The sequence below is a fragment of the Macaca mulatta genome, chromosome 2 (assembly GCF_049350105.2).
Source record: "Macaca mulatta isolate MMU2019108-1 chromosome 2, T2T-MMU8v2.0, whole genome shotgun sequence".
NCBI classification, from domain to species: domain Eukaryota; kingdom Metazoa; phylum Chordata; class Mammalia; order Primates; family Cercopithecidae; genus Macaca; species Macaca mulatta.
In genome coordinates, this window is record NC_133407.1 from 120,513,580 (window position 1) to 120,526,475 (window position 12,896).

A 12,896-nucleotide genomic window follows, 5' to 3' on the forward strand; every position below is an offset into this window, starting at 1 on the left:
TTGGTAAAATGTAAGTGAACTCTAGGGCTTAGACACCTGGGATAAACGAAGTTATTGCTATTGTTTTAGTAATTACCATTACAAAATTGGGGTAACAAATCATTTTTTCATACATCTAGTAGGGAAGATTAAAAGGTTTAAAATAAAGTCCAAGAGGGTAAAGGAAATCAAAAGGGATTCTGGGTAATGAAAAGTTTAAAAAGATCTTTTAAAAAGTTCTTCACGTCTAACCTCCTTTGGGGACAAGGTATGTGTGATCGGCCTTGTTTTAAAGAGGTAATATACTCTAATGGCCTGCATTCAAAGGCTGACTCTGCCAATTACTACAACTGTACTTTAGGCAAATAGCATGGGTGGGGCTCAGTTTCCCCATCTTTGGAGTGGGAATAGATACTATCTACCATGCAGGACTGCCACAGCCTGGCCTGGGGCTGACGTTCACTCAACAAAAGTAAATGCACAAACTGAGACTGCAAGAGAAATGAAAGGCTTGCTGGCTTCTTTTGCAGTGTAGAGATGGTAAAGCCACAATACATGCTGACCTGGCCTGGTGTGTTGTGAGCATTAGAGACTCTGTCACTTTATTGAGTTGTGAATTTCAGAGCAACTCTCCATCTGACCTTCAAGAAACATTCGGCTACAATGAGGTTTTGGCAACATGCAGAATAGAATGGGTCAAGGAACTGTGGAGAAGGTTCAGGACCTCTTGTCAAAAGACAAGGTTCTAGTCCTGATCTCACCATTGTGAGTGACCCTTAGGAGTGGGCTCCACTATTTTCTGGCTGTCTGGGAACTAGACTCTCCCTTTTGGTAGCAATACCAAACTCTTTCTTTGAGCAGCTGCCCCTTCTCCACCTTAAGTGGCTCTAGTGAGGCTACCAGTTACAGAGCCCTGTCCACCTGGCCCCCTGACTATGGATGGAAGCACATGACCAAGGCCTGTCCAATCATAGTACCCCATCTTCTTGACCATAGTGATTGGCCAAGGCATAGCTATGTGACCCAAGCCCAGACAATCAGAGTCCTAACTGGGATTTCATATGTGGATCCTGGAAGCAAATCTCTTTCCTCTGGAAATGTGTGACTATTTATGGTCATCCTGTTCCTTCAAAAACATCCATCTGCGGTAGGAGAAGACAAACCAAGAGAGTGGCAAAGCTAAGAAAAGGAGTACACCTGGAAACAGCTGTGCCTGAAGCTTACCCGCCTCAGTTTCCCTAAGTCACATGAGCAACCAATTCCCTTTATACTTGAGCTAGTTTTAACTGAGTTTCTATCACTTATAACCCAGAGTCCTGACTAATATACAAGGTCTCGTTTTCTTCATGTAAATATTAAAAGGTTGGGGCTACAATGTCCAAAGTTGCTTCTAAGCCCCAGAGTCTAGAAAATATTCTCAAACGGACTAGACAAAAGTAAAGATCAGGCACTGGAGAAGGAGACAAGACAAAAAGGGCTCTGAAATTTGGTCCATATTTAATTAAAACCTCAGTTCTGGCACCTAAAGTAATGCCTTGTTCACAGCAGGTCCTGGTTAAGCATTTCCTAGTTAACTTACAGGCAATGGCAGGAGCTGTGCTCCAGAGACTTTCACAGCTCTAGGGTGTGTGTCTTCCCTGAGCCTCAGTGTCTCCACCCCAGCCCAACAGGAGGAGCTGCAGCAAATATTTTCACAAGGAAGGGTGGAAATTCTGAATTCCGAGCTCAGCACTGCCCCAACCAGATGGGAGCAGATGTGCAGTGAGTACCTGATGGAGAAGCTGCCTCACAGCAAGACACCCCCCAGTCCCTCCTCCCTCAGCCTTCTCATTCCTCCCATTCTGTGATGGTCTTCTCTTACTGTTCCTTCCACGTCCACTGCAGCCCAAACCATCCTCTCTGCTTCTCTTGGTGAATGCATCTGCAGCATCTATGGGTCTGGTTGAGTGGTGGGCACAGTGCCACACCTTGCTCAGGAGGATGCGGAAATCCTGGAGGGTTGGTAACACCCAGGGCCTCTGTCTCCTTAGACAAGCATGGGAACTGAAGGGCAGAATGCACCCTGCAATTAATGAAGATGACAATCCGGGAAAGGGCTAAACCACTTGGTAAGGAGAGGGGATGTGTAATATGAGTGTCAACAGCCTTTTCTGAGCCTCTCTACAGCCAAACACTCCAGCAAAAAAAGAAAAACACAAATGCAACTCCTAATGTCTGAGGACTAATGGAGGTCTGCAGGGAAGACAAAGATGGGGTGCAATACAACTCACTCAGCAAGACTTTCTTTAAAGTTATTTTGAAATCTCTCTCTCTTCTCCCAAAAAGTCTGCTCCTCAGCCACCCAGATCTTGCCTACCAGCTTCTCCCACTGTACCTCTCCTCGAGAGCAATGTGGTTCCTTCTTCTCTTGCCTTTTCCAAACCATTTCTCACTATCACCTCTTCCCCCGCCCCATTCCCTTAAATTCACAACTGCCTAGGACCTCGGTGAACAAACACTGGATCCTTTCTTTTTTTTTTTTCTTTTCTTTTTGTTTTCTTGAGACAAGGTCTCTCTTTGTAGCCCAAGCTAGAGTGTGGAGGTGCAACCATCGCTCCCTGCAGGCTTAAGCTCCTAGGCTCAAGTGGTCCTCCCACCTCAGCTTCCCTGGTAGCTTGGACTACAGGCACAGGTCACCACGCCCAGCTAATTTTGGGGTTTGTTTTTGTATTTGTTTTGCAGACACAGGGTCATGCTTTGTTGCCCAGGCTGGTCTTGAACTCCTGGGCTCAAGTGATTCTCCTGCCTCAGCCTCCCAAAGTGCTGGGATTACAGGCATGAGCCACTGCGCCCAGCCTGGATCCCTTTTCTTTGCGAGCTAAAGAGGAATAAAATTGCAAATGCTTATAATACAATGGTTTTCTCTAACACATATATAAATGTGGAAAATTTGCTAGCATGGAAAATTTGCTAGCATGGAGATTCTGAAACCTTCCTTTCTAAATAAAGAAGAAAGCAGAGTGTTCACAGAAAGCGTACCCTGCCCTAGAACAGCATGTACATCCTGGCCTAACAGACCTGGGAGTCAGATTTCATTACAGAAGATGTGTCAGCTAGATGATGCCTCACACGTCTTCATCCTGACATGCTGCATCCTTCTCGTTCTTCAATTTTATTTACCATAATGACAATTACAAAGTGCGTCCTGGCTGGGAGTAAGGGTGTTTCCACTTGGTTGGGTTCCCTTCCCCAATCCCCGACCATGTCACTGTGGATTACACTCTGAGGCAAAGAGAGATCAGTTTTGGCCAAGGAGGAATCTGGCCTTTGGCCAGGCCCTGAACTGTCTCCCTCTGGTATATCTTGATGTCAGTTTGTCTAGTTTTATCAATAGGCCTCAGGGCCCAGAAGAAATCAAGGCAAGGACAGGAGATCAAGATAAATGTCACAAATGGCCTAACCACCTAACTGACAACTTTTGCTGTTTGGGAAAATCTTGTGAGCTAGCTAAGAATTTGAGGGCTGAACCTGAAGTCAACATTGCATTGAATTCTGAAACCTACTTGGTTGCAATTAGCCAGGGATAGGGTTGGTGTTTTTTTTGTTTGTTTGGTTGGTTGGTTTTTTCTGCAGTGAATTACTACTATTTTATTTTATTTTATTTATTTTATTTTATTTTATTTTAATTTTATTTTATTTTTTATTGCGACAGAGTCTTGCTGTGTTGCCCAGATTAGACTCAGACTCCTAGGCTCAAGCAATCCTCCTGCCTAATCTTCCTGAGTCCCTAAGATTACAGGTGTGTACCACGGTGCCCAGCACATTAATGTGACTGTTGTGTTAGAGAGATTTGGCAAGGGTGGGGCAAACAGAGGGTCACTTAAACCAAGTATGTCTCTAACAGGTCCTTTTGAGTAACAAGGTCTATAAACCAGAGTTGTGCTAAAAAATTCACAGAACATTTTTCAAGGGAAAACAGTTGAAGAGGTCTCGTGGCCATAGGTGGGGTAATCAATTGTCCCAGTTAGCCTGGTTCCAGGGAGTTTCCTGATGTGCAGGACTTTCAGTGCTCAACCCAGGACAGTCCCTGGGCAAACCTGGATGGTTGGTCACTCTACATGTACCCACAAGCCTTGGCTAATGACCACTGTCGGAGCAGAAGGGGAGCAATACTGAAGGGAGGATGGATAGGGCAAGCACTGAAAACAAAGACCTTCAAAAAGGCTAACTCGCTCACAAGAGATCTAACTTCTCTATAGCTCAAAATTGGCTGTTAATGTCAACTATTCCAAAGTGCATACAATCTACTTGGTCAACAAGGGGTTTCATGATCAATGACTTTGGGAAATGCTACAAACTCCACCAATTCTCCTTATGGAGTCTCCACGTACATCAACACATCAAAGGCTCTGAGAAGCCCTGCAGTAGTGAGCATATTTAGTTTAATACACTCAGTATGTCCCAAATAGATATGACCACACAAGCCTTTTTTTTCACTTAATGGTTATGATCACACAACTGGATACACTTTGAGAAATGGAGATCCTATCCCCAAAACCATAAATGACTTAGGAAGTGCACAACTTGCATTCAGTAAGACACGTACATCTATTTCAGAAGTCAATACATGTCTCTTTGTATCCAATAAAAAGCTTACTGTAACCTGAGCTAAAATAGTTCCATGATCTATATTTATTTTTAATAAGACACTTGGAGAAAATGACTGAGATCTATACAGGATTTTAAAGTGTGACTAGAACCAGTCAGAACAGTATTAAAAAGACTAAAGACCTGAACTTGAAATCCAGTCTAAAGATAACATGTGGATGGATGCAAGAAAGATATTTGGTGTCAGATGGATATGAGAAAGGTATTCATTCATTCCATTCATTCATCTAACAAATTAATTAAGCATACATGTTCTAGGCACTGTGCTAGGCCCAGAGATACAGTAGTGAACAAGAGAGAGAAAGGCTGCTACATTCTTCATGCCTGAGTCTTCCAATCTTAAATTTCAGTAAGGACTAACTAAGCACAATAGTAAGAAACTGCAAGGGTACATAGGAGATTCGGGAACTCAGATTCAGGAGGTGGTCATGAGGGCTTCTTCCCAGAGGAGGTGATGTCAAGGCTGAGACCCAGTAGGTGAAGGGGGTGGGCCAGGAGCAGTGTGTGTAGGAGCGTGTGGCTGGGCAAAGAGAGTGCTCTAGGCAGAAGGAACATGTGCAAAGGCCTGGAGGTGAAAAAGAGCTCAGAGCATTCTCTACAGATGCAAGTTTTGCTCCTGAGGTTAGCGCTAGAACTCACTTTAGCACACAGCAGGACCTCCATACACTGTGGCTATTATTATTATTACTATCACTATTCTCCTGAGGAAGACAACCTTGCATCAGGAAGTTCAATCTGACCCTTCCTATACCTCTGTATCTCTCAAGCAAGGTTGATTGCTTTGTGCTTCATCGAATTTTATGATTCCTAAAATCTGTTTAAAGATTATAGACTTCTCCTTCTGGAAAACAAAGCTCCCTGTGAAGGCATAAATCTACAGATTAATAAACTGTACATTTCTGATTTCTTTTTTCCTTCATTGTACACTGGTTCCCTCCAGGGTCCAAAGAAAACAGCCCCCATGCCTGCCTCAGCAACCTTGACACTTCTTGACTTCTTCGCAAGATGCTTCCTACAGTCCAAGACCTTCAGGGCAGGTGAATGTCAGCAGAAGCTTATTGGGCCACCTAAATTTTTTTTTTCTTTAATTTTAGCTAGAGTCTCGCTCTGTTGCACAGGCTGGAGTGCAGTGGCATGATTTCAGCTCACCACAACCTCCGCCTCCTGGGCTCAAGTGATCCTCCTGCCTCAGCCTCCTGAGTAGCTAGGACTACAGGCACACGCCACCATGCCCAGCTAATTTTCATATTTTTTTGTAGAGTAGGGGCTTCGCCATGTTGCCTAGGCTGGTCTCAAACTCCTAGGCTCAAGCGATCCTCCCACCTTGGCCTCCCAAAGTGCTGGGATTACAGGCATGAGTTACCACACCTGGTCGCCACTTGGAGTTTTTACTTAACCCACAACCACTGATTGAAATGTGACTTCCCCAAGTGGTAAAGCACAGACGCTCTCTTGATGGAAACTTTGATTAGTAAAACCAACCCTGACAGTGTCTGTTCTGGAAGCCAGAGCATGTATCCATAATAGGACATTTAACAGCAGGGGCTACCCAGGGCAACACTTACCCCTCTGAAATTCCAGGCTTTAGGAGAGGGAAACATGGGAAAATTGTTTTGCCACTGCCGTTTAGGCCTAGAAGAGAAAAGACAATGTATTCATTATTCAGTGGTTGGATATTCAGAGGAAGTCACTGGTTTCAAATGCAGGTTTATCAAAAAGAGAGATGCCTCAAGAAATGGCCCAAACAAGGTGGCTGGAGTTTTCAACAGCTCTGCAATCTTCAGCAGCCAAATTCACCCCAAATTCCTTCTCAGTTCCCCAGCAGGAAAGCCCCAGCGTGCCTTAAAATAGCCCTTCATCTGTACGAAATAAAATAAAATCTAACACGCAACCTGGATGCAATCAAAAAGTCAGACCAGACTCCCAATCTTTGTCTTGAATTTTCACACGGACACAATTCCCACATGGACACTATCAGGAGATGTATAGCTTCAGCTCAGCCTGGAACTCTCCCTTGTCACACAGACATGCTGGGGAGTTCCAACAAGGGGTACATTTGAGCTCCAGGTTTTTAAAGGAACCATTAACGGGACATTTAGCCCCTGCCTAACAGGTGCTGAAACTGGTTTCCTTACCTGTTAACCTCTCAACATGCATCAATTTCCTTAGAGGCAATGGACACAGCTTCAAGACAGACCAGCACGGAGACTCCAGGCACACCAGAAGCACCTTATTTCGGTCTCCCAAATTGAATCAAATTTTGTAGCTGCCAATATAACTACAGGAATACCTTTTTCAATATTTTTACAGATAAATTACTCCCCTAAAACATGTGATGTCTGTCAATATGGATATTCAGATTTCATGTTTGCTAAAAAGCATCTCTGAAAAGCATCCACCTTGGACTTTTCCTGAGACTTTAGTCACTGATGTACCAAAAGGTTGGCCAGGCTCAGTGGCTCGCATCTGTAATCCCAGCACTTTGGGAGGCCGAGGCAGGCAGATCACTTGAGGTCAGGAATTCAAGACTAGCTTGGCCAACATGGTGAAACCCCATCTCTACTAAAAATACAGAAATTAGCCAGGCGTGGTGACGGGCACCTGTAATCCCAGCTACTTGGGAGGCAGAGGTTGCGGTGAGCCGAGATTGCACCACTGCATTCCAGCCTGGGTGACAGAGCGAGACTCCATCTCAGAAACAAACAAACAAAACCCCAAAATGTTGGTTACACAATAGTCACTTTTACCTTGACCTGTCTGCTGTAATCAGCAATAATGCAAGGCAGAAAGCATGTAGTGACCAGTGTACAGGCTTTGTAGTATGTCAGACCTGAGTAAAAATCTTGATTGGCTCTACCATACAAAAGAGACAAAATACAAGGTAATTACAATAAGAGGAGCAACTAACTGATATTGAGCACTTTAAAAAGCATATACTAATATTTTACATAGTTAATCTCATGACTCTCACCCTGTGAGTTAGGATACATTATTATACCCATTTTACAGATAAGAACACTGAGGCAAGCCTACAGATATTAAGTGCTTTGATTCTGATCACACAGATGAAATCAGCATTCTGTTCGTAGTTGTCTGACCTCAAATCCCATGGTGTTTATTAGCTTTGTGACTCTGAACACGAGGCTTAATTTCTTGAACTTTGGTTTCCTTATGTGCAAAACAGGGGAAATAATACCCTCTGTGTTGAATCAGGATGAGATGAGGACTCTAACTCTGGTTCTGTCATTAATAAGTTTTCACCAGCTGTCAGCATGGTGCCCCCATCCCCCTTTCTCTCTCAACACCTGCCTCCAAGAACAGCATTCAACCCAGGGTGCAGGGCTGACACAGAAGGGCCAGGGCAACTCACCAAAACTATGGGAACTCCCACCTGATGTGCCTTTAAATCAGGCCCCCTCCTGCCTCACCCTTCTCTTCACCCACACATAAGCAATAAAAACCCAGGCTAATAACACCACAAGACAGAGAACATGTGGGTGGTTATTTATGTTTCATACCCTTCTCCATTAAATTACATGTTGGCCTAAGTCCTTCTGAAAATAAATGTCTGTTTTAAAACAAAATTTTTGGATTTCAACAATACTTCTCCCTGGATACCATTCCCTTCCCTCTCAGTCATAACTGGGCTTTGCTTTCCTAATTATTTGATGGAATTCATTGCTTCTAAAGTAACAATATATACTAGAACATTCTGAGTAAATGTGTCCTTGTCTTATACGTTGCAATCCACAGATCATACATAATGTTAATTGTCACAATAATTAACACAGATTCAGTTACTGATGTGCCCAGGACTAAGCACTTTAGGTACTCTAATAAGTCTCAAAATAACCTTATAAGGTAGCTTATTATGTTATAATGTAAATATATGACATACAGACAGCATTATAATGGTGTTATATAACATTTTATACACAACATATTATAATGCATTACATACATTTAAATAAATAACCTTATAATTTTATATAACATTATGTAATATGATATAATGGGAACATTATCACTACTGCATTTTATAGATGAGATAAACTGAGGTTAAACCACATGCCAGAAGTCACACAGCTATTAGCTGGGTAGCCAAGTTGGGATTCAAACCCAGACGTGTCTGATTCCAGATCCCGAGGATGCAATCCCTCTCACGTGAAGAGAAGCCCCACCAAACAGGGCAAAGCATACCTCTGAAAGAAAGCTGCCTGGGGGTTCCTTGTGGGAGGGCAGCAGCTTAGCAGGGCTTCCCACCATCAGGCCTCACAGCCAGAGAAAAAGCATCAGAGCAAATCTGTCCATTCAGGACACTGTTGGGCAACTTAGGTGTCCCTGTGTCAGCTGGAGAAGCGGCCAGGAGACCTACCGAGAGAAGGGTTGTCCCTGATTGTTAGCTCCCACCTTCCTCTCATCCCACCACCATTCAGACTTCCAGTCATTCACATTAGCTACAGTCCCTTTTAACAATTCTAGATCAGGCACAAGACTCATGCCTGTAATCCCAGCACTTTGGGAGGCCAAGGTGGGAGGATCGCTTGAAGCCAAGAGTTCAAGACCAGCCTGGGCAACATAGGAAGACACCATCTCTACTGAAAAAAAAAAAAATTCGCTGGGCATCGTGGTGCCCGGCTGTAGTCCCAACTACTTGGGAGGCTGAGGTAGGAAGATTGCTTAAGCCCAGAAGTTTGAGGTTGCAATGAGCTATGATCATATTACTGCCCTCCAGCCTGGGTGACAGAGTGAGACCCTGTCTCTAAAATTAAATTTTTAAAAATTATATCCTGATATCATAACAGCCTCCTGATAGTTTCCTCTCCTCCCCAAACACTAGCACCCAGGTGGCTTTAATGGACAGAGTCAGGGAAGGAGAACCATACTGAGAAGGCTTCTTGATGAAGTTGGTGAGGGACCCTAGCGGTATAAAGTGCACCATCACGGAAGCACCAATGCCAGGTCCTCACCAAAGGAGGGGCCTCTCAGTCCTGGGTATATTTCTTCTGTTGTAGAAGTGTATTTTGCACAATCAGCAAAAGTCCAAGTGAGAAAATAGCACTTGGTGCTGCAGGTGTCCCAGACACAAAGACATTCAGCTGAGCTTCTGAACAAGGCTTGGAGGGCTTGTCTATCGTCTCTGTCCAACCCTCAGGCTCCTCATGTGAGCAGGCTGTGCATGGTGTAAACACATGGTTACAAAGCACAGCCTTCTGTCTGGGCAGCATTTCCCAGTGTCTCACAAATGTCACAAGGATAAGTATGACCACCTCCATAGAGGGATTCATGGGAAAGCCAGGGATGGGTGAGCAGCAAGAAACTTACAAGATTGTTGGAGGAGTTGGAGTTGGAGGGCTGCTATCGTGGAGAGAGGTTGCAACCCTACGAAAGGTGGGGAAAAAAGCCACAAGCCCCCCACCCTTGGGAAAGCTCATAATAGAAATGGAGAAATGCCCACAGCAGTAGAGAAAAATCAGGATTCAAGGTTCAGTTAGGGAATGATCTCAAATTCAAGTGTATGTGTCTGGAATCAAACAGAATAAGGTCAGTAGCAATAGGCCTTAGGGTTAGTGCAGAATTTATTTTCCCACCATGCAGAAACAAATGTGACTTTCTCGTCACCTTGAGAAGAGGTTTAGCGACCACTTATAGAACAGCTCCTTAGTATGGGTTCAGAATTGAACATGTATTTAGACTGATCCTGCTGTCTGGGCACTGAGTGGGGCTCAGAACGTGGTGTTTAGGGAAGAGCCAGCTTGGGTTTCTAATAGTGGCTCCCTCCCTTTCTTGGTGGGGGACTTCAAGCAAGTTACCTACTCTCTACTCCCTCTGAGCCTCCATTTTCTTATCTGTAAAGTGGAGCTAATAATCCCTTTTCACAAAATTGAAGGATTAAATTCATGTACTTAAAAAAAAAAATGGTTAGCAGGGAGTCTGGCGCTCAGTAGGTACTCAAATTAGCTATTATCATTATGAGAAGACTCCTTCTTTAACCCAGTAAGGGTAAATGTTAGTTACCATTATCATTGGTGAGGCTCGTATTAGAGGGCCAATGAAATTTACATCTCACTCTTAAGGACTGGATAAAATATACACAAAATAAAACAAAGGCTTCAATGTGTTACGAATATTTGTTTTAGATAACAACATGGCCACAAATCTGGACATGAGGTAACCATGAAAAGAGACTTCTCTTTTCTACTCTAATTTTCTAACTCCACTTTCCCTTCTCAAAGACTACCACCTTTGTCAGCAAGCTGTATGTTTTAAATATTTTACTGTTTGAATTCTTAATTCAGAACATCTTGCTAAGGAAACTTCTTCTTTTCTCTTGTTTTACCTCTCTCTATCCATCAGAACAATTGTAGCATTACTAGAAAAATCAAACAGCTATACTTTTTAAGAGAAATCTGTGCTGAATGTGGTACCACCTGTGCCAGGTATTTTTGTTCTGATTGAACCACTTAAGAAGATAATGGCTTCTTTCACTTAAACATCTTTTTAGTTTCTGTTTTTAGGACATAGTTGATGAGAGACTGGCAGGTGTTTAGCCAGGTGAAGACCCAATTATTTGTGGAGAAACTCACGGTGAAGTGGTAGTTTGCCGAATAGAAAGCTCATCACTTTGGCCTGTCTCTTGAACAAAGGGACCTCCAAATAATGTTTCTGTGGCTCACTGAGTCACACTCAGCTTCATTCTACTCATGCCATGGCTGCAACTCCAACTCTTTATTTCCTCACAAATTATGGGAAAAAAAAAATCACAGAGGCTGCACGTGGTGGCTCACGACTGTAATCCCAGCACTTTGGAAGGCTGAGGCAGGCAGATCACCTGAGGTCAGGAGTTGGAGACAAGCCTGGAAAACATGGTAAAACCCATCTCCATAAATAAATAAATAAATAAATAAATAAATAAATAAATAAATAAAAATGCAGAAATTAGCTGTGCATGGCGGTGCGCACCTGTAGTCCCAGCTACTCAGGAGGCTGAGGCATGAGAATCACTTGAACCTGGGAGGCAGGGAGCTGAGATCATGCCACTGCACTCCAGCCTGGGTGTCAGCGAGACTGTCTCAAGAAAAATAAAAAAAAAAGAATCACAGAACCTCAGAAATGGTCAGCTGGTACAATTTCTCAGTCACTAGTTGAATCCTCTTTGCAGCAGTCCTGCTGAGAATGGCCCCTTAAAGACAGCCCTCACCTTTGGAGAATGGGTCTGTACTCTACTCATGGGAGCTCACCCACTAATTTATTCACCAATATTATTGAGCAGCTACTATACGTCAGGCATGGTGCTAGACATTAGAGATCAGCAGTGGACAAGAAATTCAGTTCCTGCTTTCATGTCCTCACAGGATATTCAGATCCACCCTCTTCCCCTCCAAAAAATTACAACATGGCAAATCGCTTTTTTTTAAGTGGTAGTGAGGAGTGCCGCAGTGACTCAACCAAAATTTGAAGAGCCAGAAAGACCTCCCAGAGAAAATGAGGCCTCTCTGAGACCTAACAGGGAAGAAGGACTCAACAGGTAATGAGAAAAGGGAAAAGTAGGCCAAGCCAAAGGAAAACCATACTAAAAAGGCAGAAGGTGAAAAGACGAACAAAATAGACATTAAATAGACAGAACTGGCCAAGTTCAAAAATGGGTGGAAAGGACTCTAATAAATACTGTTATGAATAAGGTCATATAACTACAGATTCAATAGCAATTAAAATTTAAAGCTTCCCAGTGCTTTGGGTGGTCAAGGAAGGAGGATCACTTGAGGCCAGGAGTTCTAGACCAACTTGGGCAACATAGCAAAACCAAATCTACAAAAAAAAAATTTTTTTTTAATTAACCAGGCATGGTAGCATGAGCCTGTAATCCCAGCTACTCAGCAGGCTGAGGTGGGAGGACTGCTTGAGCCTAGGAGTTCAAGACTGCAGTCAGGCATGATAATGTCACTGCACTCTAATCTGGGCAACCATCATAAGTCCCCATTTTAACAAATAAATAAAAACTACAATAAGAATGTTATCAATACTTTTATGGTATTAAATTTGAAAACTTAAAGAAAATGCAGAAATCCCTAGGAAAATATGACTTATAAAAACTGTCCCAAGAAGAAATAGAAAGCCTGAACAGCCTTATAATTAATAAAGAAATGAGAGAAAACATCAGGCCCAGACAGTTTAAATAATGGATTCCATCAAACTTTCCAAAGAAAAAACAAAAACCAGATCATTCCAATCTTATACAAACTGTTTTATAGAAGATAAAAATCATCAAG

At 43.1% G+C, this 12,896-nt stretch overlaps 1 protein-coding gene across 6 annotated transcripts in view; it reads right to left on the reverse strand.

The window, feature by feature from the left end:
* ARHGEF3 (Rho guanine nucleotide exchange factor 3) overlaps positions 1-12,896 on the reverse strand; it is a 347,459-nt gene that overhangs the window by 225,656 nt on the left and 108,907 nt on the right. For 5 of the 6 annotated variants that reach the window (XM_015130642.3, XM_077993227.1, XM_028844283.2 and 2 more), the window contains one exon: positions 6,192-6,258. In XM_015130642.3, the coding sequence (XP_014986128.1) occupies positions 6,192-6,258 (67 nt within the window). Of the gene's footprint in view, positions 1-6,191; positions 6,259-8,826; positions 8,998-12,896 lie in introns of all 6 variants that reach the window. The other variant, XM_077993228.1, reaches the window with a different exon arrangement.